The 22,203-nt window shown below is 51.4% G+C and overlaps 1 protein-coding gene across 1 annotated transcript in view; it reads right to left on the reverse strand.

The window, feature by feature from the left end:
* Window positions 1-2,947: 2,947 nt before the first annotated feature.
* Window positions 2,948-22,203, reverse strand: part of LOC123667685 (neogenin) — a 52,749-nt gene continuing 33,493 nt past the window's right edge. Inside the window, exons 21-31 of the mRNA XM_045601526.1 lie at window positions 21,760-21,957; window positions 20,383-20,533; window positions 11,608-11,723; window positions 11,035-11,187; window positions 9,758-9,841; window positions 8,966-9,048; window positions 8,650-8,741; window positions 4,971-5,096; window positions 4,092-4,256; window positions 3,365-3,438; window positions 2,948-3,090 (exon numbers count right to left, since the gene is read on the reverse strand). Coding sequence (XP_045457482.1) covers window positions 2,948-3,090; window positions 3,365-3,438; window positions 4,092-4,256; window positions 4,971-5,096; window positions 8,650-8,741; window positions 8,966-9,048; window positions 9,758-9,841; window positions 11,035-11,187; window positions 11,608-11,723; window positions 20,383-20,533; window positions 21,760-21,957 — 1,385 coding nt within the window. The remainder of the gene's footprint in view (window positions 3,091-3,364; window positions 3,439-4,091; window positions 4,257-4,970; window positions 5,097-8,649; window positions 8,742-8,965; window positions 9,049-9,757; window positions 9,842-11,034; window positions 11,188-11,607; window positions 11,724-20,382; window positions 20,534-21,759; window positions 21,958-22,203) is intronic.

Genomic DNA, 22,203 nt, shown 5'->3' on the forward strand with positions numbered 1-22,203 from the left:
CCTACATACTTTCAAAATTTTAATCAATGGTTTCCAATAGTTTCAAAATAATACGGACGATTTAACCAATCTCACACGAAAAAGATCGGTACAGTTGAGATTACAATCTCAATGGGATTTTAAAGCCCATGAAATAGTAGGTATTTTTTGTTTAATCCATAAAAAGTTTGACATTTTGAAAGTATCTTTCGTATGATCAAGATTTATCGTTAAAGCCGGGACAAAAATCGATACGATATTCTTCAAAAATATTAACAATATATCAAAAAATCGTGTTTATTAAACCTTAGAACTAACGTTAAAAAATATTTACATAAATTGGAAAACGTGCAAACGACAAATACTTATAAATATTTCGTCACTTTTTCCTCATTCGACTTGGACGACGAGCTAAAATTATTGGAGCTTTTGAAATGACTCAATTCGTTCGTGACAGAGTCCAAGATACGTTGGTTTTGTAGATCCGAAAAATTGAAATTGTATCAAACAGCAATATGTATTAAAAAAGTACTAGAAAGTTACCACTTTTATGTTCTCAGTTTAGTGTGATTTTAAATGTCTTTTAATACATTTTTGGGGACAAAAAACTAAATATTAAATTATTATATATAAATATTCCTTACATAAATAAAATTCCTAGAAAAACAATCAACTATACAAACTTTTTTGTTGAAAAGTAAAAAAAAAATGCTTCTGAAAAAAAAAACATAAATTTTAAATAAGTTAACACAATTCCATTGAACTGGTCGATATTTTACTGTCTTTTTATATATTATAATCGATACGTAAAATCGATACGTATAATCGATATATAAGCAATCGTAATTTACACTATAAGTATAAAAATTTATACAAATAACTTAATTACAGGTCTAATGAATGCGCCCATGATTTTGGGAACGTCTTTCATATTACTATAAAGAGTTTTATAATACATAATATATTTTACAAGCGTATATGTGTATAGCCTAACTAATGGTGCTTATCATCAATAAAAATAACCGACTTCAAATACGCAAGTTATGATGTAACACACATAAGGGGTCATCCGTAAATTAAGTCACACGAATTATGTCGATTTTTCGACCCATACACCGTCCTTGTCACTGATGCTCACATATTTTATTAGACACCCCCCCCCCCTCTATCTACCAAGTGTGACGTCACACATTTTGCATTATTTATTAAATTAAATTAAAAATTAGATGTATTATATTTTGAAATGTGATGTCACAAAGTTTTTGACCATTCCCCACCCGTTGTCACACATTGTTACACTTCGTCGACCCCCTCCCCCCTTTAACGTGTGACGTAATTTACGGATGGCTTCTTTATAATGAAATTGAGAACCTTCTCCATTTTTGAAGTCAATTGCAGAAATCTAAATGATTATTTTTAATGTTACCGTAAATATTAATATTTCGTTGTAACATTTCTTTGTTACGACACTTTTAAACAAATTTAAAGAATGATTTCAACTTTAATAATATCCTTTTTACCAAGTTTTAAAACGAAAATTCGGTTTTATCGTTATTTACTTCATAAAGTCCTGACAGTTGTATTTTTTTACTATTTAACAAAAAAAAAAAAAAAAAAAAAAACGATACAGTAATATGAAAAGGTTCACCCAAACCGATCTACAGGACTAGCTTTACACAAAATAATATACATACAAACCTATATTACAATTATTATTAATTAATAAATAGAAGAAAAAAAACTTCAAATAGGCGATTTTCGACGTTAAATTGACGGCCATATATAGGACAAGTTAAAATAAAATTTTATACAAATTTTCGTTTCCTTACTTTGATATTATTTGTTATAAATTAAAAAAATAGCGTTGAACGCGTTTTAATAAACTTAAAATAAAAAACTGAAAATTTATATATTTTTTGAGAGAAATGATTTGATCTCTATTAAATTTCTGATGCATGGACATTTAAATAGTATTAAAAAAAATATAAAGGTCTTCAAATCTTCACAAACGGTAAATTGGATTAACATTCAAGATTGTGTGTCAATTTGGAAATACGTTAAAGTTCACAAAAGTATACCATTTTAAACATATAAAAAAATCCTACTTTTGTATTAATTTATTTAAAAATAGGCCAATTTAATTTTTTTTTAAATTTTACATCACTAAAAAAATTATATAAAAATTTAAAATCTAAATAGAAATTTCTACAAGATAGAATATTAGGCGAAAATAAGTCTTATATTACTATAAATTCTTGATTTTTTTTTTTTGAGAATGTGAATTACAAAAAATTTGAATACAAAATTTTTGATCGGTAAACGTTATAAATATATCAATAAAAGAGGCATATTACGCAAATATTAATTCGCCAATTTTTCGAAATTATCGGTATTTTTATAACAATATTATTATTGAAAATTATTGATGAAAAATTATCACAATTATAACATATTTTATAATTAATAATTCGTTTCAAAATTTTCTAAAACATTACGTTGAAATACGACGTTAGATACATTAAAAATCCTGAAAATAGTCTCACAAAACGCACTTAATATTGACCGACTATATGCGTTGTCAAATCGTGGTTTTAACGTCAAGTGTCGGACAATGTCGGCCAGACGTATACGATACGGACACGAGTAATCCAAATTATCACGTGTTTACCAGTATCGCGCACATTTTGTTACATTAAGTTACGTATTGATAAGTGTTCGTTATTTTGAGTTACATGTCTATACCAGATATGTGTCGGCCAGTGTCGGTCACTTGTCGGTAACTTGTCGGCCAGGGTCAGACATTTGTCGGCCAGTGTCATTCATTTGTTAGCCAATGTTACACGTTAATCACTTCCCGACTAGTGTCGGTCACGTGTCGGTTACGCATCGACCCGTGTCGGCCACGTGTCGGCCACGTGTCGGTCACGTGTCAAACGTCGATGCGACACGTGTCCGACGACTCGGATCGCTAGCAGTGGAACTGGTTCTGAGTTATTGCCGACAGATCCTTCATGAGACCCTCGAGGTTTTGCATTTCGCGGTGCAGGCGTTCAGTTGAGCGCGAGGGGGTCAGGGGTTCGAGTTCTTCGGGCCGATGAGATACGCTGCCACCTGGGAAAATTACACGATTATAACCCAAATATCAGTAACAAATATTAACTGAATGTGACTTCGTGGAGAGCGGACGTGTTCAATGTAACTTTATTTGTAAATTACTTTTTGCTACTTTATTTATTGTGCTCAAATGTTTAAATATACAGCCTTAGAAAACCACATCGATTTTTAACATATGCTAGAAGTAGACCCAACGTAGCCCATTTTATAAGCACAAGCCAATAAGTTTTACAAATATAGGAATTTAGTTTCGGTGGTTAATATAACTTACCCAGCTGAAGTCGATTAGGAATGTGTCCGGGCGATGAACTCGCGCTCTTCTTGTAAGGAGACGTCTCCCTCACGCTACCCGCTGAAAAGTAGAAAAAGAAAAACTGAGGTAGGGCACAGCAGGAATCCCCTGCTCAAAATATGGAGCAGCCCGACTGGGGTAGTACCTCGACCTTAAAGAAGATCACAGCTAAATAATACTTTTTTCAAACAGTATTGTGTTCCTGTTGGTGAGTTACACCTTAATCCCCCCAGGAGCTCTGGTCACCACCGGAGCTCCTGGGGGGATTGGGGATTGGGTCGGCAACGCGCTTGCGATGCTTCTGGTGTTGCAGGCGTCTATAATCTAATAATAATAAAAAGATAATTTTGATACATTCTAACTGAATGTTATTTTGAAGAATATCAGCAGTTTTGTAAGAAAAAAAAAGTGTGTGTGTGTGTCAGCATGACAAGAGTTTACTCCTTCAGATCGACTGTCTTAATTTATTAAGACAGTCACAAAAAAGGCTTACTAGTCTAAGAAAAAGATTAATACTATAGCAAATGGTAAATAAACAAACCAAATAACGCCATCTATGGCGTATATTATCTAAATTTGTGTAATTTAAAATATTATTTGATATTTGGGAGTTTACTCCCTGAAAATCGATTTTTTACATAAGGCCCCCATGGCCCATAAAGTATTAAAAAAATTTGGAGTAAAATCTATTTAACTTTAACGTCACTTACCCTTAGAATGCGAAGGTGTAGAGTGGTCAGACGCGGTGTCTGGTAGAGTGAAGCTGTGTAGAGGACCGCAGCCCGCGCGTCGCTGTAGTGAGCCCGCTCCACTGGGGACCTGACCCCCCACTCCAACCCCCCCTACACCATCACTGCTGAGGGAGTCGCGACTGTGGGTACGGGAGAAACATTACATTGTTAACATTTTAACATTAGGTGCATTACAAACAAATATCAGAACATTTATTTTTATTTATATCATGTTATAATATATAAGTTATATATTAATTATACTAATTTTAAGTTAGCGAAAATAGTAATTTATTTTAATTTATCTAAAACATCCATTAAACTTCCTCCTAATTAATAAAACAAGATATTTTTGGGACGAAAGGTTATACTAGAAAAAGTTCTACTAGATATTTTTGGTATCAAAATAAGGGTAGAAAGCGGACAGTACCATCTTAATATGTTAAATGGAAAACCTCTCCCATGGACATCTGCAAAATTAGAGAGACTGCGGTTGCATTGCCAGCCTTTAGAGAAAAATGGGAGCACTTTCAAAGCTCGATTCCAGTACCCATCCTCCACATTTTTTTTTGTAATTAGAAGAAATAAGAATTCGAAACGTTCCGGACCAATGAGTAAATATTGCTTTGGCCATCTCACTCATCACGGGAACACGACACTGCTTGAGAGCGATATTGTCTGTGATCTTCAATAGAGCCGAGGCACTTCTCCAGTCCTGCCACTCCAAACTTTGGGCAGGATTCGTAGGCGACGTAGTGGCCGCGCTGGCGTGCACGTCGCCCGCCGCGGAGCAGGATTCATCCTCCAACGTCACCGGCACGCCGCTGCAACATGTTTCCGCACACGACACTCACTGCGTGTAGTGCCCCAGGGGCTCGTAGGCGACGTAGTGGCCGCGCTCGCGCGCGCTGGCGGCGCTGGCGTACACGTCGCCCGCCGCGGAGCACGCGCTGCCCAGCGGGCACGGCGCGGGGGCGGCGCTCTGCTCTACCTTGTCTAAATTTATATACGAGATTTTTTTTTATTTTTCGCAAGCCAACATTTTTCCACTTATATGTATATTAATGACGCCGCGTTAGCGCAACGGTCACAGCCATGGATTGTGCCGGTTGCGCTGTCGATTGCGGGTTCGATCCCCGCACATGAAAAAGATTTGTATTGGCCATACAGGAGTTTGCCGTGGTCTGGGTGTTTGTGCAGTCCTTGTAGGTCTCCCCACCGTGCCTCGGAGAGCACGGTAAGCCGTCGGTCCCGGTTGTTATCATGTACACCTGATAGCGATCGTTACTCATAGTAGGGAATATATCCCGCCAACCCGCATTGGAGCAGCGTGGTGGATTAAGCTCTGATCCTTCTTCTACATGGGGAATGAGGCCTATGCCCAGTAGTGGGATATTACAGGCTGAAGCGAAGCGATTTTTTGTATTAACGCAAGACTTAAAAATTTGGAAAATGATAAATTTTAAAAGAGTAACTGCGGGGTTTTTGCATATTCTTCTTGGCTAAATCTATCTGGACTTCATTCGACCACGAAAAAATAGAGCGCAGGGTGGGATGCTTACAAAATCTCCACCCATCCCTACTCATAACAACCGATTACGAGTACTTGGAGAGCCTGGATCACCAAACCCTTAAAGACCACTAACTATTCGGTCCCCTAATATTCATAGACGACAGTAAGATAGAAGGGAGGAGGGTAGGAGCAGCCCAACATGGTGGGTGAGGGATAGCGAGTCTGGGTATGCCATTTTTATACTTGAACCTCACAAAACTGTTTTTCAGTCAGAAAGGCTGAGCGGTCAAATTGGGCATTGATTAACATCTTGAGCGATTCAAGATCTTTGTTCGACCTATTGAGAAGCCTATCGGTGACTCACCATCTCGTAGCTCGCGAAAAATTAGTAAGGACGCCATGAGAATCGGCTCTATTAAAGGGGACATAGCAAATTACTATGAGGTCATAGTATACGAAGACAGAGGGAAGACCTAAACTTTCTAAAAGTGGAGGTTAAACCATCATCCCCCAACTGTAATGTCAGGTTCTAGTGAGCCGTCACTGAGTGAATCCGAGCGCCTACAACCTAAAAAAGCGGCACAGAGATCAGACGCCACCACTTCCGTAATCAATAGTTCCAGATACTCATTTAGTGGCATTGCAAAATTCTATCCATAGATCTGACTCTCCGATAAAGACCTTCAACATCGACGGACCAACAGACTACGGGTGTGAAGGAATTCCTAAGGGTAACACACATTACAGCCTATACAGTCCACTGCTGGACATAGGCCTCCACAAGTTTACGCCAAAAATAACGTGAGCTCATGTGTTTTGCCCATAGTCACCACGCTGGGCAGGCGGGTTGGTGGCCGCAGTACTGGCTTTGTCGCACCGAAGACGCTGCTGCCCGTCTTCGGCCTGTGTATTTCAAAGCCAGCAGTTGGATGGTTATCCCGCCATCGGTCGGCTTCTTAAGTTCCAAGGTGGTTGTGGAACCTTGTTATCCCTTAGTCGCCTCTTACGACACCCACGGGATGAGAGGGGGTGGCTAAATTCTTTAGTACCGTAGCCACACAGCACAACCTAACCTAAGGGTAAACCATCCAGGAAATCCAGTTAAGCCGAAAATTCCTCGAACTAGGGCCGATAGGAAAGTGATTTCACTCAAGCTGAGACCAGCCTCGAGCCCGTTAGACCATGCTGTAAATGCATTGGTTGAATTCCTTGCCATAGTAAAAGCTAGTCGAGAAATAAACTTGGTCACTTGCAAAAAGATTCTGCAGATCTAACAGCAAGGCAGCGAAAAGCTACTTATGGGTGCTGCTCAATAAGGCGGAAGTAGCCATATATAATAACGATACGGCCCAGATTATTATCAAAGAACATATGTTAGGAAAATATATGGCAGCATATAGCGGCACAGGCGCTTTTGTGGGCACGGTTGAGGCTGCGGGGCGAGAAGACACGTTACCGACAATTTTGTGAAAGACCCGGTTTTGGTGATTGCCAAGTGTACGAGAGTAATGCTGGATGACAGGGTGCTTGAGATGGCAAAATCTATTTCAGGGGATCCTAATGTCGATGCAGACATCATGGGCTGGTAGTTGCCAAAGCTGACGTGGAAAAATGGGATACCTAAGGGCGGAAAGACGACACACATAGTTGAGAACTTCGATGAGAACGTAGAAATAGTATTTACCACGACGGTCGAATCTGCCAAAGATCTTGGAGAAACTAGCCCACCACTTTGGCGTCAAAACCAGGTCTAAGATGCGCACTATGGCTTCCACTTTAGTAAATGGGTTTAAAGAGGGCAAGAAATGTAGCCGTTATGAATCCCTCATGAATCATTTTGGAGCCATAGTGATGGCGATACGGCTTGCAGGGGCAAACAAAGTTGTTCTCATCGTAGATATCAACCGGTTGCCTTGTATAGACAGGAAAAATCTGTTCGAAATGAGGTACTGTAGACCGTATCTGATAACCAACTTCTCAGATGAGTTGTCCAGCACATATCAGAGTAAGCATAGTCTAATCTCACTATCAACTTCCTCAGAATATATGGACACACTGGCGCGGAAATACCAAAAGTTCAGCGAGACACCCTATACTTGGTTTATACGCAGGAAGAGAAAAAAACCCTAACAGACCAGGGATACGGCACTAGCGAAGGATCGCGCACCATGACCATTCACGAATCACAAGGGCAAACCTACGGCGACGTCTTCATCGTCGAGACAAAGACCGAGAGGCTACGAATTCACGACAGCGTGTCTCATGCGGTGACAAGACACACTAACACATGTGTCTCCTACACTAACAGCGGTGACGACGAGAATCAGCAGGTTCTTTAGCGAGCGCTGGGTGCCTCGACGAAGACCATTCTGAAGTAATACCTAAAAAGAACCATCTGCAAGCGCGACGTGTCGCTGGCAAGGGCTTTACTCAAGATGTTAAGAGCAGGCGTGGGATCCACTGTATTTAGCTGTTAGACTAACAATCATATGTCTTATTTCAGCTAACTTTATTCCACTAACAGATATTATCGCTCTAAATGCTAACGCTCGGGGTAGGACAAAAAATGCTATTTTTATTCTGTAAACTATCAAAGTCTTTTGATGAGGACGATCACGGGATTCAATTAAGTAAACTTGAGTTTTACGGTGTTAATGGAAAAGCTCTTAATCTCTTTGCTTCATATCTTACTAATAGATTTAAACCCGTATCAATAAATGGATCAAAGTCTTCTAGATCTAGGCTCAAAATGTGTTAATTAAACAACGCTTTCGGTGAGAATGAGCGAGCGATATATAGTTTACAATTGTGACTATACAATATACAGGTGGCGTTACTATCTTTATTTTGATATTAATAACAAAATGGGAGTTCTACAAGGATTAATTCTAGGTCCTTTTAGTTTTTTAGTTTACATAAACGGTTTGCAATTTTATCTTATATTTAAATTCTGACCCTGAGAGCCGGTAAGTTTGTGAATGTTTATATACTTTTTATAATTTTTGTAGTACTCACATGACGCAGGCGGAGGGTGGGAGGGGTGGTGCTGGAGAGACCCCAGCGACGCCTGCGGAGAACCCAAAGGAGCCACGCCTGACAGTAGTGGAGTACTCTGTAAACATAACTATTATGTAAAAATTATATCTACATTTTGATAAGCCATAACAAAATTTACGAAAATTTGATATAAAGCTTGCAAGGATTTGGTTTTTTAGTAAAGTAAATTTGATATATTATTATCCCTGTATACTTGCTAGACTAAGTACTAACTCAGTTTGACAGCATTGTAAAACAAAAACCTAAGCAGGAATATATTCTGTTATTATACTGACTTACCTGATCTGGTAAGTGTCTCCGTCTTTCACAAGTCCCCGTGCATCCCACGCCTACCCCCACGCCCACGCCCACTCCTGTCATCGCTGAAAATGTCATTACACTTTCAAACAAAGAAAAAGTTAATTTAAGAGATTTTACTACAACGAAATTACATTTTATAAATATTGTACTGTAAGATCATTTTATCCTGTTATGGGAATATTTCGACCTCTTCTTTGAAATCATGTAGAAACAAATATAAAACTGTAAAAATAGCACAAAAGTACGATTGAATAAAAACCTTTATTGAATAAAAATTACGAAAAAAATTATCAACAATATAAACTCAAAAATAATTCATAAACTAATTTCACATAAGTAAAAAGTTTCGTTGAAATTAACTTAGAAAAAAAAATAAAAAAAAAAAATCACTACAAAAAATCATTACAATAAAAATAAAATTAAAATTTACACTCTTTTTACGCTGGAATGTAACCGCATAAAACATATAAAAGGTAAAAACGTGCAATAACAAAAATAACCTGTTCCTAAAGTAAGCAACTTAATGCTTGTGTTATAGGTAACAGCCGACTGTTATAGCTAGATATTTTTTTCGATAATCATACATAGAAATAATACATATGGCATACATATAAATAATACGGGAATCGAACCCACAACCCTTGAAATAGAAAGCGGGTTCACTACAAACTGCGCCAACGGGCTAGTCAAAATATAACAAAAAAATTATAATAGCAATAACAAATAACAAAAAAATAAAACAAAAAAGACCTAGACAAGGCAGCGGGTCGCATCGATAATCGCAGCGGTAGGGCGAGGCCCGCAACACCGCGGTGTCGTCGCTGCTGCCCGCCACCGACGGCGACCGGCGGGACTCTAGCGGGGAGCGGGGAACGGAATGAACGAGTGAACGTATCGAATGGGATCGACAACTGCTCGTACGTGAGGGTACATACATATCTGTGACACGTGCACACACGGTCGTCTGTTCCTAAGGTAAGCAACAGCCGACTGTCAGAGCTAATTTTTATTTTTGAAATAAACCTCCTTTAACACGCTTGACTTGGGGAGTGAGTTGGTGAATTCGTGACGAGAGCGTTACGAAAGGCGTGGTCGGGCGAGGCGAACGGGAGGTGAGAGGGAGATATAAGTTAGATGGTGCTAAAAAAGTTTTACTTCAGTCTTGTAGTCTAAAGCTCGTTTTTATTCGACGAGTAATGCGTGACAATAAAATATAAACAGTCTTAAACTTTATGAATGGATGAGATTATTTATCACGTGCTATCAAAATAAAATAACAAAAAGAAAAATAACAAATTAAAACAAGTTGAAACTAACTTAAATAGAAAAAAACTGTTATATGTTATGTAGATTAATTGGTCTTTATGTTTGAATGATATTTTTATAACATTTGTAATTATTTAATAACTGGTCATTTACATGTTACTAGAAAATAATGAGTGTATAATATAAATGAATAAAAGTTAAAATTCGCAAGTCTTCTTGTTTGTGTACAACAAACAGTATGTAGGACATGTAGCGTCCAATGAGTAATTTAGATGTATGTCCAAGTATGCTGCCGTATAACAGCCAGACTCTGTTTTTCTTTTTTTTTATACAACTAGGTCGGCAAACAAGCGTACGGCTCACCTGACGGTAATTGCATTGCCAACCCTCAGGAGCTCTGGTCACCTTACTCACCAACAGGAACAAAACACTGCTTGAAAACAGTATTATTTAGCTGTGCTCTTCTGTAAGGTCGAAGTACTACCCCAGTCAGGCTGCTCCATATTTTGAGCAGGTCATTTCCTGCTGAGCCCTGCCTTGGTTGTTTTTCAAAACTTTTCTAAAATTTTGGCGCCATGGCATTTATTTTATCATTCTTAAAACATATGATTAAAATAACTATATTATGGCGATTACAATGTTATAATAGCATTGATTAGGTTCAAACAAAACAAAAACTTTGGAACTCAATTTCTTCAGATTTCGGTATTACTGCCCTTTAGCTAATTACATGATATGGGTAATGTATGAGTGTGTGTGTGTGTGTGTGTGTATCCCCTCACCGACATAAGTGGGCACGTAGCGTCTGTCGAGACTGGCAAGTGAGGCGGGTGGGGCGTGTCGAGCCGGCTCGTAGTCCGCTAGGGCGGGCGGCGCCCTCGCCAGTGTTAGGGTCGAAGACACCAGCGCACTGCCCTCCACACTGCCGGCCGATACTGTGGGCATGTGCTGGATGTTAGGTTGAAGGTGTGGTGAGATATTACTGAGTTAAGGATTTTAGATGGCTTAGCTGGTACTGGGCGGGTGTGTTTCGTTTTCAAATTAGGGCAGCAAAAAGAAAACGTACATGTGTACCCATAATCCATAAAAGAGAGCTTACAGGTGGTACAAAATTCGTTTTTATTTTGTAGGACGAAAAGATAAGCTAAGTATAACTTTAATCAATTAACTAAAATCTGGCTCGAAGGACCAAAACCGTACGTTAATAATTTCCAAAATGGATTTAGAAAGTATAACTGTGATAAGAAGTTACAAATTTCTGCAATTACAGTCAATAGCAGCAATAATAGAAGACGAACGCGAAAGTAGAAGGTTAGGAAGAGAGTGACAGAGATAAATGAGATAGAAAGTCGTACTCTTACTGGCAGAGCTGTGCAAGCTCTTGTCCATGTGCTTGAGCTCCATCTGGTCGTGGTGGATCCACAGGTCCGGAGGCTTGATGGCCGCCGACGCAGACGCCTTTTGGTATGTACTGGAAATATATCATGACAAATACTTACTAAAATTAGCAGATTATTGTTGATTTATAGTTCTACGTTACGGGAGTATTTGAATAGTTTATTGCAATGGGGTCTTGCGGACTATACGACTGTAAATACCGGTGTTAGTAGCTACATTAAAATGCTATGTTTTAAGCGTTGAAGCTCACTAGAGTCAGAGGTCACGAGAGGTGACGGGTGACAGGTGACTGGTGACAGCTATTAGGTGTTTTATATATATGTTATCTGTGGGTTTGGAACTTTTTTAATCTATGTTTTGGACGTCTATTGGATATCATGTTATAACAAGATTTATTTATAACCTTGTAACAAATATTTTGAATGTAGCTGGTTTTACTTTAACACCAGTTCGATCCCCGCACATAACAAACATTTGTATACAAGTGTTTTCTGTGGCCTAGGCGTTTTGTGCTTGTCTATTGTGTATTTCCAAATTTACGACACGACGATTCCCGGTGAATGCAGTCGAGTGTGAGGCTTTTATTTAATTGTAGTTATTATAATTGTTTACAGGTAGCGGGCGACAGGCGACAGGCGCTCGTACCTGGTGTCGGGCGACAGCGGCGCGCTGTTCCTGCGGCAGCACAGCGACAGGCGACAGGCGCTCGTACCTGGTGTCGGGCGACAGCGGCGCGCTGTTCCTGCGGCAGCACAGCGACAGGCGACAGGCGACAGGCGCTCGTACCTGGTGTCGGGCGACAGCGGCGCGCTGTTCCTGCGGCAGCACAGCGACAGGCGACAGGCGCTCGTACCTGGTGTCGGGCGACAGCGGCGCGCTGTTCCTGCGGCAGCACAGCGACAGGCGACAGGCGCTCGTACCTGGTGTCGGGCGACAGCGGCGCGCTGTTCCTGCGGCAGCACAGCGACAGGCGACAGGCGCTCGTACCTGGTGTCGGGCGACAGCGGCGCGCTGTTCCTGCGGCAGCACAGCGACAGGCGACAGGCGACAGGCGCTCGTACCTGGTGTCGGGCGACAGCGGCGCGCTGTTCCTGCGGCAGCACAGCGACAGGCGACAGGCGACAGGCGCTCGTACCTGGTGTCGGGCGACAGCGGCGCGCTGTTCCTGCGGCAGCACAGCGACAGGCGACAGGCGCTCGTACCTGGTGTCGGGCGACAGCGGCGCGCTGTTCCTGCGGCAGCACAGCGACAGGCGACAGGCGACAGGCGCTCGTACCTGGTGTCGGGCGACAGCGGCGCGCTGTTCCTGCGGCAGCACAGCGACAGGCGACAGGCGCTCGTACCTGGTGTCGGGCGACAGCGGCGCGCTGTTCCTGCGGCAGCACAGCGACAGGCGACAGGCGACAGGCGCTCGTACCTGGTGTCGGGCGACAGCGGCGCGCTGTTCCTGCGGCAGCACAGCGACAGGCGACAAGCGCTCGTACCTGGTGTCGGGCGACAGCGGCGCGCTGTTCCTGCGGCAGCACAGCGACAGGCGACAGGCGACAGGCGCTCGTACCTGGTGTCGGGCGACAGCGGCGCGCTGTTCCTGCGGCAGCACAGCGACAGGCGACAGGCGACAGGCGCTCGTACCTGGTGTCGGGCGACAGCGGCGCGCTGTTCCTGCGGCAGCACAGCGACAGGCGACAGGCGCTCGTACCTGGTGTCGGGCGACAGCGGCGCGCTGTTCCTGCGGCAGCACAGCGACAGGCGACAGGCGACAGGCGCTCGTACCTGGTGTCGGGCGACAGCGGCGCGCTGTTCCTGCGGCAGCACAGCGACAGGCGACAGGCGCTCGTACCTGGTGTCGGGCGACAGCGGCGCGCTGTTCCTGCGGCAGCACAGCGACAGGCGACAGGCGCTCGTACCTGGTGTCGGGCGACAGCGGCGCGCTGTTCCTGCGGCAGCACAGCGACAGGCGACAGGCGACAGGCGCTCGTACCTGGTGTCGGGCGACAGCGGCGCGCTGTTCCTGCGGCAGCACAGCGACAGGCGACAGGCGCTCGTACCTGGTGTCGGGCGACAGCGGCGCGCTGTTCCTGCGGCAGCACAGCGACAGGCGACAGGCGACAGGCGCTCGTACCTGGTGTCGGGCGACAGCGGCGCGCTGTTCCTGCGGCAGCACAGCGACAGGCGACAGGCGACAGGCGCTCGTACCTGGTGTCGGGCGACAGCGGCGCGCTGTTCCTGCGGCAGCACAGCGACAGGCGACAGGCGCTCGTACCTGGTGTCGGGCGACAGCGGCGCGCTGTTCCTGCGGCAGCACAGCGACAGGCGACAGGCGCTCGTACCTGGTGTCGGGCGACAGCGGCGCGCTGTTCCTGCGGCAGCACAGCGACAGGCGACAGGCGCTCGTACCTGGTGTCGGGCGACAGCGGCGCGCTGTTCCTGCGGCAGCACAGCGACAGGCGACAGGCGCTCGTACCTGGTGTCGGGCGACAGCGGCGCGCTGTTCCTGCGGCAGCACAGCGACAGGCGACAGGCGACAGGCGCTCGTACCTGGTGTCGGGCGACAGCGGCGCGCTGTTCCTGCGGCAGCACAGCGACAGGCGACAGGCGACAGGCGCTCGTACCTGGTGTCGGGCGACAGCGGCGCGCTGTTCCTGCGGCAGCACAGCGACAGGCGACAGGCGCTCGTACCTGGTGTCGGGCGACAGCGGCGCGCTGTTCCTGCGGCAGCACAGCGACAGGCGACAGGCGCTCGTACCTGGTGTCGGGCGACAGCGGCGCGCTGTTCCTGCGGCAGCACAGCGACAGGCGACAGGCGCTCGTACCTGGTGTCGGGCGACAGCGGCGCGCTGTTCCTGCGGCAGCACAGCGACAGGCGACAGGCGCTCGTACCTGGTGTCGGGCGACAGCGGCGCGCTGTTCCTGCGGCAGCACAGCGACAGGCGACAGGCGCTCGTACCTGGTGTCGGGCGACAGCGGCGCGCTGTTCCTGCGGCAGCACAGCGACAGGCGACAGGCGCTCGTACCTGGTGTCGGGCGACAGCGGCGCGCTGTTCCTGCGGCAGCACAGCGACAGGCGACAGGCGACAGGCGCTCGTACCTGGTGTCGGGCGACAGCGGCGCGCTGTTCCTGCGGCAGCACAGCGACAGGCGACAGGCGACAGGCGCTCGTACCTGGTGTCGGGCGACAGCGGCGCGCTGTTCCTGCGGCAGCACAGCGACAGGCGACAGGCGCTCGTACCTGGTGTCGGGCGACAGCGGCGCGCTGTTCCTGCGGCAGCACAGCGACAGGCGACAGGCGCTCGTACCTGGTGTCGGGCGACAGCGGCGCGCTGTTCCTGCGGCAGCACAGCGACAGGCGACAGGCGACAGGCGCTCGTACCTGGTGTCGGGCGACAGCGGCGCGCTGTTCCTGCGGCAGCACAGCGACAGGCGACAGGCGACAGGCGCTCGTACCTGGTGTCGGGCGACAGCGGCGCGCTGTTCCTGCGGCAGCACAGCGACAGGCGACAGGCGCTCGTACCTGGTGTCGGGCGACAGCGGCGCGCTGTTCCTGCGGCAGCACAGCGACAGGCGACAGGCGACAGGCGCTCGTACCTGGTGTCGGGCGACAGCGGCGCGCTGTTCCTGCGGCAGCACAGCGACAGGCGACAGGCGCTCGTACCTGGTGTCGGGCGACAGCGGCGCGCTGTTCCTGCGGCAGCACAGCGACAGGCGACAGGCACTCGTACCTGGTGTCGGGCGACAGCGGCGCGCTGTTCCTGCGGCAGCACAGCGACAGGCGACAGGCGCTCGTACCTGGTGTCGGGCGACAGCGGCGCGCTGTTCCTGCGGCAGCACAGCGACAGGCGACAGGCGCTCGTACCTGGTGTCGGGCGACAGCGGCGCGCTGTTCCTGCGGCAGCACAGCGACAGGCGACAGGCGCTCGTACCTGGTGTCGGGCGACAGCGGCGCGCTGTTCCTGCGGCAGCACAGCGACAGGCGACAGGCGCTCGTACCTGGTGTCGGGCGACAGCGGCGCGCTGTTCCTGCGGCAGCACAGCAACAGGCGACAGGCGCTCGTACCTGGTGTCGGGCGACAGCGGCGCGCTGTTCCTGCGGCAGCACAGCGACAGGCGACAGGCGCTCGTACCTGGTGTCGGGCGACAGCGGCGCGCTGTTCCTGCGGCAGCACAGCGACAGGCGACAGGCGCTCGTACCTGGTGTCGGGCGACAGCGGCGCGCTGTTCCTGCGGCAGCACAGCGACAGGCGACAGGCGACAGGCGCTCGTACCTGGTGTCGGGCGACAGCGGCGCGCTGTTCCTGCGGCAGCACAGCGACAGGCGACAGGCGCTCGTACCTGGTGTCGGGCGACAGCGGCGCGCTGTTCCTGCGGCAGCACAGCGACAGGCGACAGGCGCTCGTACCTGGTGTCGGGCGACAGCGGCGCGCTGTTCCTGCGGCAGCACAGCGACAGGCGACAGGCGCTCGTACCTGGTGTCGGGCGACAGCGGCGCGCTGTTCCTGCGGCAGCACAGCGACAGGCGACAGGCGCTCGTACCTGGTGTCGGGCGACAGCGGCGCGCTGTTCCTGCGGCAGCACAGCGACAGGCGACAGGCGCTCGTACCTGGTGTCGGGCGACAGCGGCGCGCTGTTCCTGCGGCAGCACAGCGACAGGCGACAGGCGACAGGCGCTCGTACCTGGTGTCGGGCGACAGCGGCGCGCTGTTCCTGCGGCAGCACAGCGACAGGCGACAGGCGACAGGCGCTCGTACCTGGTGTCGGGCGACAGCGGCGCGCTGTTCCTGCGGCAGCACAGCGACAGGCGACAGGCGACAGGCGCTCGTACCTGGTGTCGGGCGACAGCGGCGCGCTGTTCCTGCGGCAGCACAGCGACAGGCGACAGGCGCTCGTACCTGGTGTCGGGCGACAGCGGCGCGCTGTTCCTGCGGCAGCACAGCGACAGGCGACAGGCGCTCGTACCTGGTGTCGGGCGACAGCGGCGCGCTGTTCCTGCGGCAGCACAGCGACAGGCGACAGGCGCTCGTACCTGGTGTCGGGCGACAGCGGCGCGCTGTTCCTGCGGCAGCACAGCGACAGGCGACAGGCGACAGGCGCTCGTACCTGGTGTCGGGCGACAGCGGCGCGCTGTTCCTGCGGCAGCACAGCGACAGGCGACAGGCGACAGGCGCTCGTACCTGGTGTCGGGCGACAGCGGCGCGCTGTTCCTGCGGCAGCACAGCGACAGGCGACAGGCGCTCGTACCTGGTGTCGGGCGACAGCGGCGCGCTGTTCCTGCGGCAGCACAGCGACAGGCGACAGGCGCTCGTACCTGGTGTCGGGCGACAGCGGCGCGCTGTTCCTGCGGCAGCACAGCGACAGGCGACAGGCGCTCGTACCTGGTGTCGGGCGACAGCGGCGCGCTGTTCCTGCGGCAGCACAGCGACAGGCGACAGGCGCTCGTACCTGGTGTCGGGCGACAGCGGCGCGCTGTTCCTGCGGCAGCACAGCGACAGGCGACAGGCGACAGGCGCTCGTACCTGGTGTCGGGCGACAGCGGCGCGCTGTTCCTGCGGCAGCACAGCGACAGGCGACAGGCGACAGGCGCTCGTACCTGGTGTCGGGCGACAGCGGCGCGCTGTTCCTGCGGCAGCACAGCGACAGGCGACAGGCGCTCGTACCTGGTGTCGGGCGACAGCGGCGCGCTGTTCCTGCGGCAGCACAGCGACAGGCGACAGGCACTCGTACCTGGTGTCGGGCGACAGCGGCGCGCTGTTCCTGCGGCAGCACAGCGACAGGCGACAGGCGCTCGTACCTGGTGTCGGGCGACAGCGGCGCGCTGTTCCTGCGGCAGCACAGCGACAGGCGACAGGCGCTCGTACCTGGTGTCGGGCGACAGCGGCGCGCTGTTCCTGCGGCAGCACAGCGACAGGCGACAGGCGCTCGTACCTGGTGTCGGGCGACAGCGGCGCGCTGTTCCTGCGGCAGCACAGCGACAGGCGACAGGCGCTCGTACCTGGTGTCGGGCGACAGCGGCGCGCTGTTCCTGCGGCAGCACAGCGACAGGCGACAGGCGCTCGTACCTGGTGTCGGGCGACAGCGGCGCGCTGTTCCTGCGGCAGCACAGCAACAGGCGACAGGCGCTCGTACCTGGTGTCGGGCGACAGCGGCGCGCTGTTCCTGCGGCAGCACAGCGACAGGCGACAGGCGCTCGTACCTGGTGTCGGGCGACAGCGGCGCGCTGTTCCTGCGGCAGCACAGCGACAGGCGACAGGCGCTCGTACCTGGTGTCGGGCGACAGCGGCGCGCTGTTCCTGCGGCAGCACAGCGACAGGCGACAGGCGCTCGTACCTGGTGTCGGGCGACAGCGGCGCGCTGTTCCTGCGGCAGCACAGCGACAGGCGACAGGCGCTCGTACCTGGTGTCGGGCGACAGCGGCGCGCTGTTCCTGCGGCAGCACAGCGACAGGCGACAGGCGACAGGCGCTCGTACCTGGTGTCGGGCGACAGCGGCGCGCTGTTCCTGCGGCAGCACAGCGACAGGCGACAGGCGCTCGTACCTGGTGTCGGGCGACAGCGGCGCGCTGTTCCTGCGGCAGCACAGCGACAGGCGACAGGCGCTCGTACCTGGTGTCGGGCGACAGCGGCGCGCTGTTCCTGCGGCAGCACAGCGACAGGCGACAGGCGACAGGCGCTCGTACCTGGTGTCGGGCGACAGCGGCGCGCTGTTCCTGCGGCAGCACAGCGACAGGCGACAGGCGACAGGCGCTCGTACCTGGTGTCGGGCGACAGCGGCGCGCTGTTCCTGCGGCAGCACAGCGACAGGCGACAGGCGACAGGCGCTCGTACCTGGTGTCGGGCGACAGCGGCGCGCTGTTCCTGCGGCAGCACAGCGACAGGCGACAGGCGCTCGTACCTGGTGTCGGGCGACAGCGGCGCGCTGTTCCTGCGGCAGCACAGCGACAGGCGACAGGCGACAGGCGCTCGTACCTGGTGTCGGGCGACAGCGGCGCGCTGTTCCTGCGGCAGCACAGCGACAGGCGACAGGCGCTCGTACCTGGTGTCGGGCGACAGCGGCGCGCTGTTCCTGCGGCAGCACAGCGACAGGCGACAGGCGCTCGTACCTGGTGTCGGGCGACAGCGGCGCGCTGTTCCTGCGGCAGCACAGCGACAGGCGACAGGCGACAGGCGCTCGTACCTGGTGTCGGGCGACAGCGGCGCGCTGTTCCTGCGGCAGCACAGCGACAGGCGACAGGCGCTCGTACCTGGTGTCGGGCGACAGCGGCGCGCTGTTCCTGCGGCAGCACAGCGACAGGCGACAGGCGACAGGCGCTCGTACCTGGTGTCGGGCGACAGCGGCGCGCTGTTCCTGCGGCAGCACAGCGACAGGCGACAGGCGCTCGTACCTGGTGTCGGGCGACAGCGGCGCGCTGTTCCTGCGGCAGCACAGCGACAGGCGACAGGCGCTCGTACCTGGTGTCGGGCGACAGCGGCGCGCTGTTCCTGCGGCAGCACAGCGACAGGCGACAGGCGCTCGTACCTGGTGTCGGGCGACAGCGGCGCGCTGTTCCTGCGGCAGCACAGCGACAGGCGACAGGCGACAGGCGCTCGTACCTGGTGTCGGGCGACAGCGGCGCGCTGTTCCTGCGGCAGCACAGCGACAGGCGACAGGCGACAGGCGCTCGTACCTGGTGTCGGGCGACAGCGGCGCGCTGTTCCTGCGGCAGCACAGCGACAGGCGACAGGCGACAGGCGCTCGTACCTGGTGTCGGGCGACAGCGGCGCGCTGTTCCTGCGGCAGCACAGCGACAGGCGACAGGCGACAGGCGCTCGTACCTGGTGTCGGGCGACAGCGGCGCGCTGTTCCTGCGGCAGCACAGCGACAGGCGACAGGCGCTCGTACCTGGTGTCGGGCGACAGCGGCGCGCTGTTCCTGCGGCAGCACAGCGACAGGCGACAGGCGCTCGTACCTGGTGTCGGGCGACAGCGGCGCGCTGTTCCTGCGGCAGCACAGCGACAGGCGACAGGCGACAGGCGCTCGTACCTGGTGTCGGGCGACAGCGGCGCGCTGTTCCTGCGGCAGCACAGCGACAGGCGACAGGCGACAGGCGCTCGTACCTGGTGTCGGGCGACAGCGGCGCGCTGTTCCTGCGGCAGCACAGCGACAGGCGACAGGCGCTCGTACCTGGTGTCGGGCGACAGCGGCGCGCTGTTCCTGCGGCAGCACAGCGACAGGCGACAGGCGCTCGTACCTGGTGTCGGGCGACAGCGGCGCGCTGTTCCTGCGGCAGCACAGCGACAGGCGACAGGCGACAGGCGCTCGTACCTGGTGTCGGGCGACAGCGGCGCGCTGTTCCTGCGGCAGCACAGCGACAGGCGACAGGCGCTCGTACCTGGTGTCGGGCGACAGCGGCGCGCTGTTCCTGCGGCAGCACAGCGACAGGCGACAGGCGACAGGCGCTCGTACCTGGTGTCGGGCGACAGCGGCGCGCTGTTCCTGCGGCAGCACAGCGACAGGCGACAGGCGACAGGCGCTCGTACCTGGTGTCGGGCGACAGCGGCGCGCTGTTCCTGCGGCAGCACAGCGACAGGCGACAGGCGACAGGCGCTCGTACCTGGTGTCGGGCGACAGCGGCGCGCTGTTCCTGCGGCAGCACAGCGACAGGCGACAGGCGACAGGCGCTCGTACCTGGTGTCGGGCGACAGCGGCGCGCTGTTCCTGCGGCAGCACAGCGACAGGCGACAGGCGACAGGCGCTCGTACCTGGTGTCGGGCGACAGCGGCGCGCTGTTCCTGCGGCAGCACAGCGACAGCGCCAGCGCCGCCGCCAGCGCCAGCACGGCGCAGGCGCCGCCGGCGCTGGCCCACAGCCACGCGGACGTGGCGCTCGCCAGCCCGCCGCCCTCGCCGCCTTCTGGCCGACAGCGCTCATTACCACGGGCACAGCCATTGTTATATTTCACTTTTACACGACTTAGAATCGTCGAGAATTCTTGTAGGAAGTGTAGATAAAAATGCACAAAAGATCAATAGCTAGTCGAAAGTCACACTAATCAGACCGACTCTTTATGGCATTCCGATTTGAGGGCGTAATTAAAATAATACTTATTCTGATTTCATAATCTTATTTTTCCTGTTACTTTGTTGTACTACAGGACTAAGCTTAGTATTATTGTATTTGAATAGTATTTGAGAATACCCCGGGTATTTGAGGTATCCCACAGGGTTCACACTTTGGTCCACTTCTTTTTAATGTATTTGTACAAGATAGAAATAAAGTTTTCTAAGATATCATTAACATCTTCACTGCAATTATTCGAGAAGAAATAATTACCATATTTTTCGCTATATTAATGATTTTCAGGTGTGACATTCATTACATACTACTTCAGAACAACTCAATGAAATCAATCAAGATATGAATAAAACAAATATGGTCAAATACAACTTTTAAGTTATTAAAAGAAGTGAGCTTTGGGTATTTAAACGATTTCCAAATTGACTTTCAACACTTGGCTTAATTTGTGTTCAGACAAAATGAAACGATAACTTTGGAATAACTCTTCTGGGGGTAGTGACAACGCAATACTATTCAGAAAACCAACAGTGTGTGAAATATTGTTTTTTAATTTTTACGCGAATTTCACGCATTATAACGAAACAACTTTTTCGGATTTTATCGACAGTGAGTTCTTCCGTGACCTTGGTCGCGGTAAAGTATCCGAAACGTCGGGTATCTGAAAATTTAATAAGCCGCGATAAAATCCGAAAAAGAAGTTTGATTATAGCTGTGTGGCTACGGCACTACAGAATTTCGCCACACCCTCTCTTCCCGTGGGTGTCGTAAGAGGCGACTGAGGGATAACAAGGTTCCACAACCACCTTGGAACTTAAAAAGCCGACCGATGGCGGGATAACCATCCAACTGCTGGCTTTAAAATACACAGGCCGAAGACGGGCAGCAGCGTCTTCGGTGCGACAAAGCCAGTACTGCGGTCACCAACCCGCCTGCCCAGCGTGGTGACTATGGGCAAAACACTTGAGTTCACGTTATTTTTGGCGTAAACTTGTGGAGGCCTATGTCCAGCAGTGGACTGTATAGGCTGTAATGATGAATAGTATGTGAGGGTGGGCAGTCACCGGCGCCCGTGGTGTAGGCGACGGGCGCGCTGAAGGGCCCGAGCCCCTTGCTGTTGCGCGCCTGGATCTTGAACAAGTAGGCGGTGCGCGCGCGCAGGCGCTCCACACGGGCCCGGCCGCGCTCGCCCGCCACCGCCACCGCCGTCCACTCCTCCGCAGCGCCCGTGGCGCGCTGGGCCGCGTACATCACGATGTAGCCTGCGGAGAGGCCCGACCCTCGGGTGACTCTATCCTTGTGGGTCTCCCCACCGTGCCTCGGAGAGCACGTTTAACTTTCGATCCCGGTTGTTATCAAATAGCCTGTTATCGCTTCAGCCTGTAATATCCCACTACTGGGCATAGGCCTCTTTCCCCATGTAGGAGAAGGATCAGAGCATAATCTACCACGCTGCTCCAATGCGGGTTGGCGGATACATTTTCTATGAGTAACGATCGCTATCAGGT

The sequence above is a fragment of the Melitaea cinxia genome, chromosome 29, assembly GCF_905220565.1.
Source record: "Melitaea cinxia chromosome 29, ilMelCinx1.1, whole genome shotgun sequence".
Lineage (NCBI taxonomy): Eukaryota > Metazoa > Arthropoda > Insecta > Lepidoptera > Nymphalidae > Melitaea > Melitaea cinxia.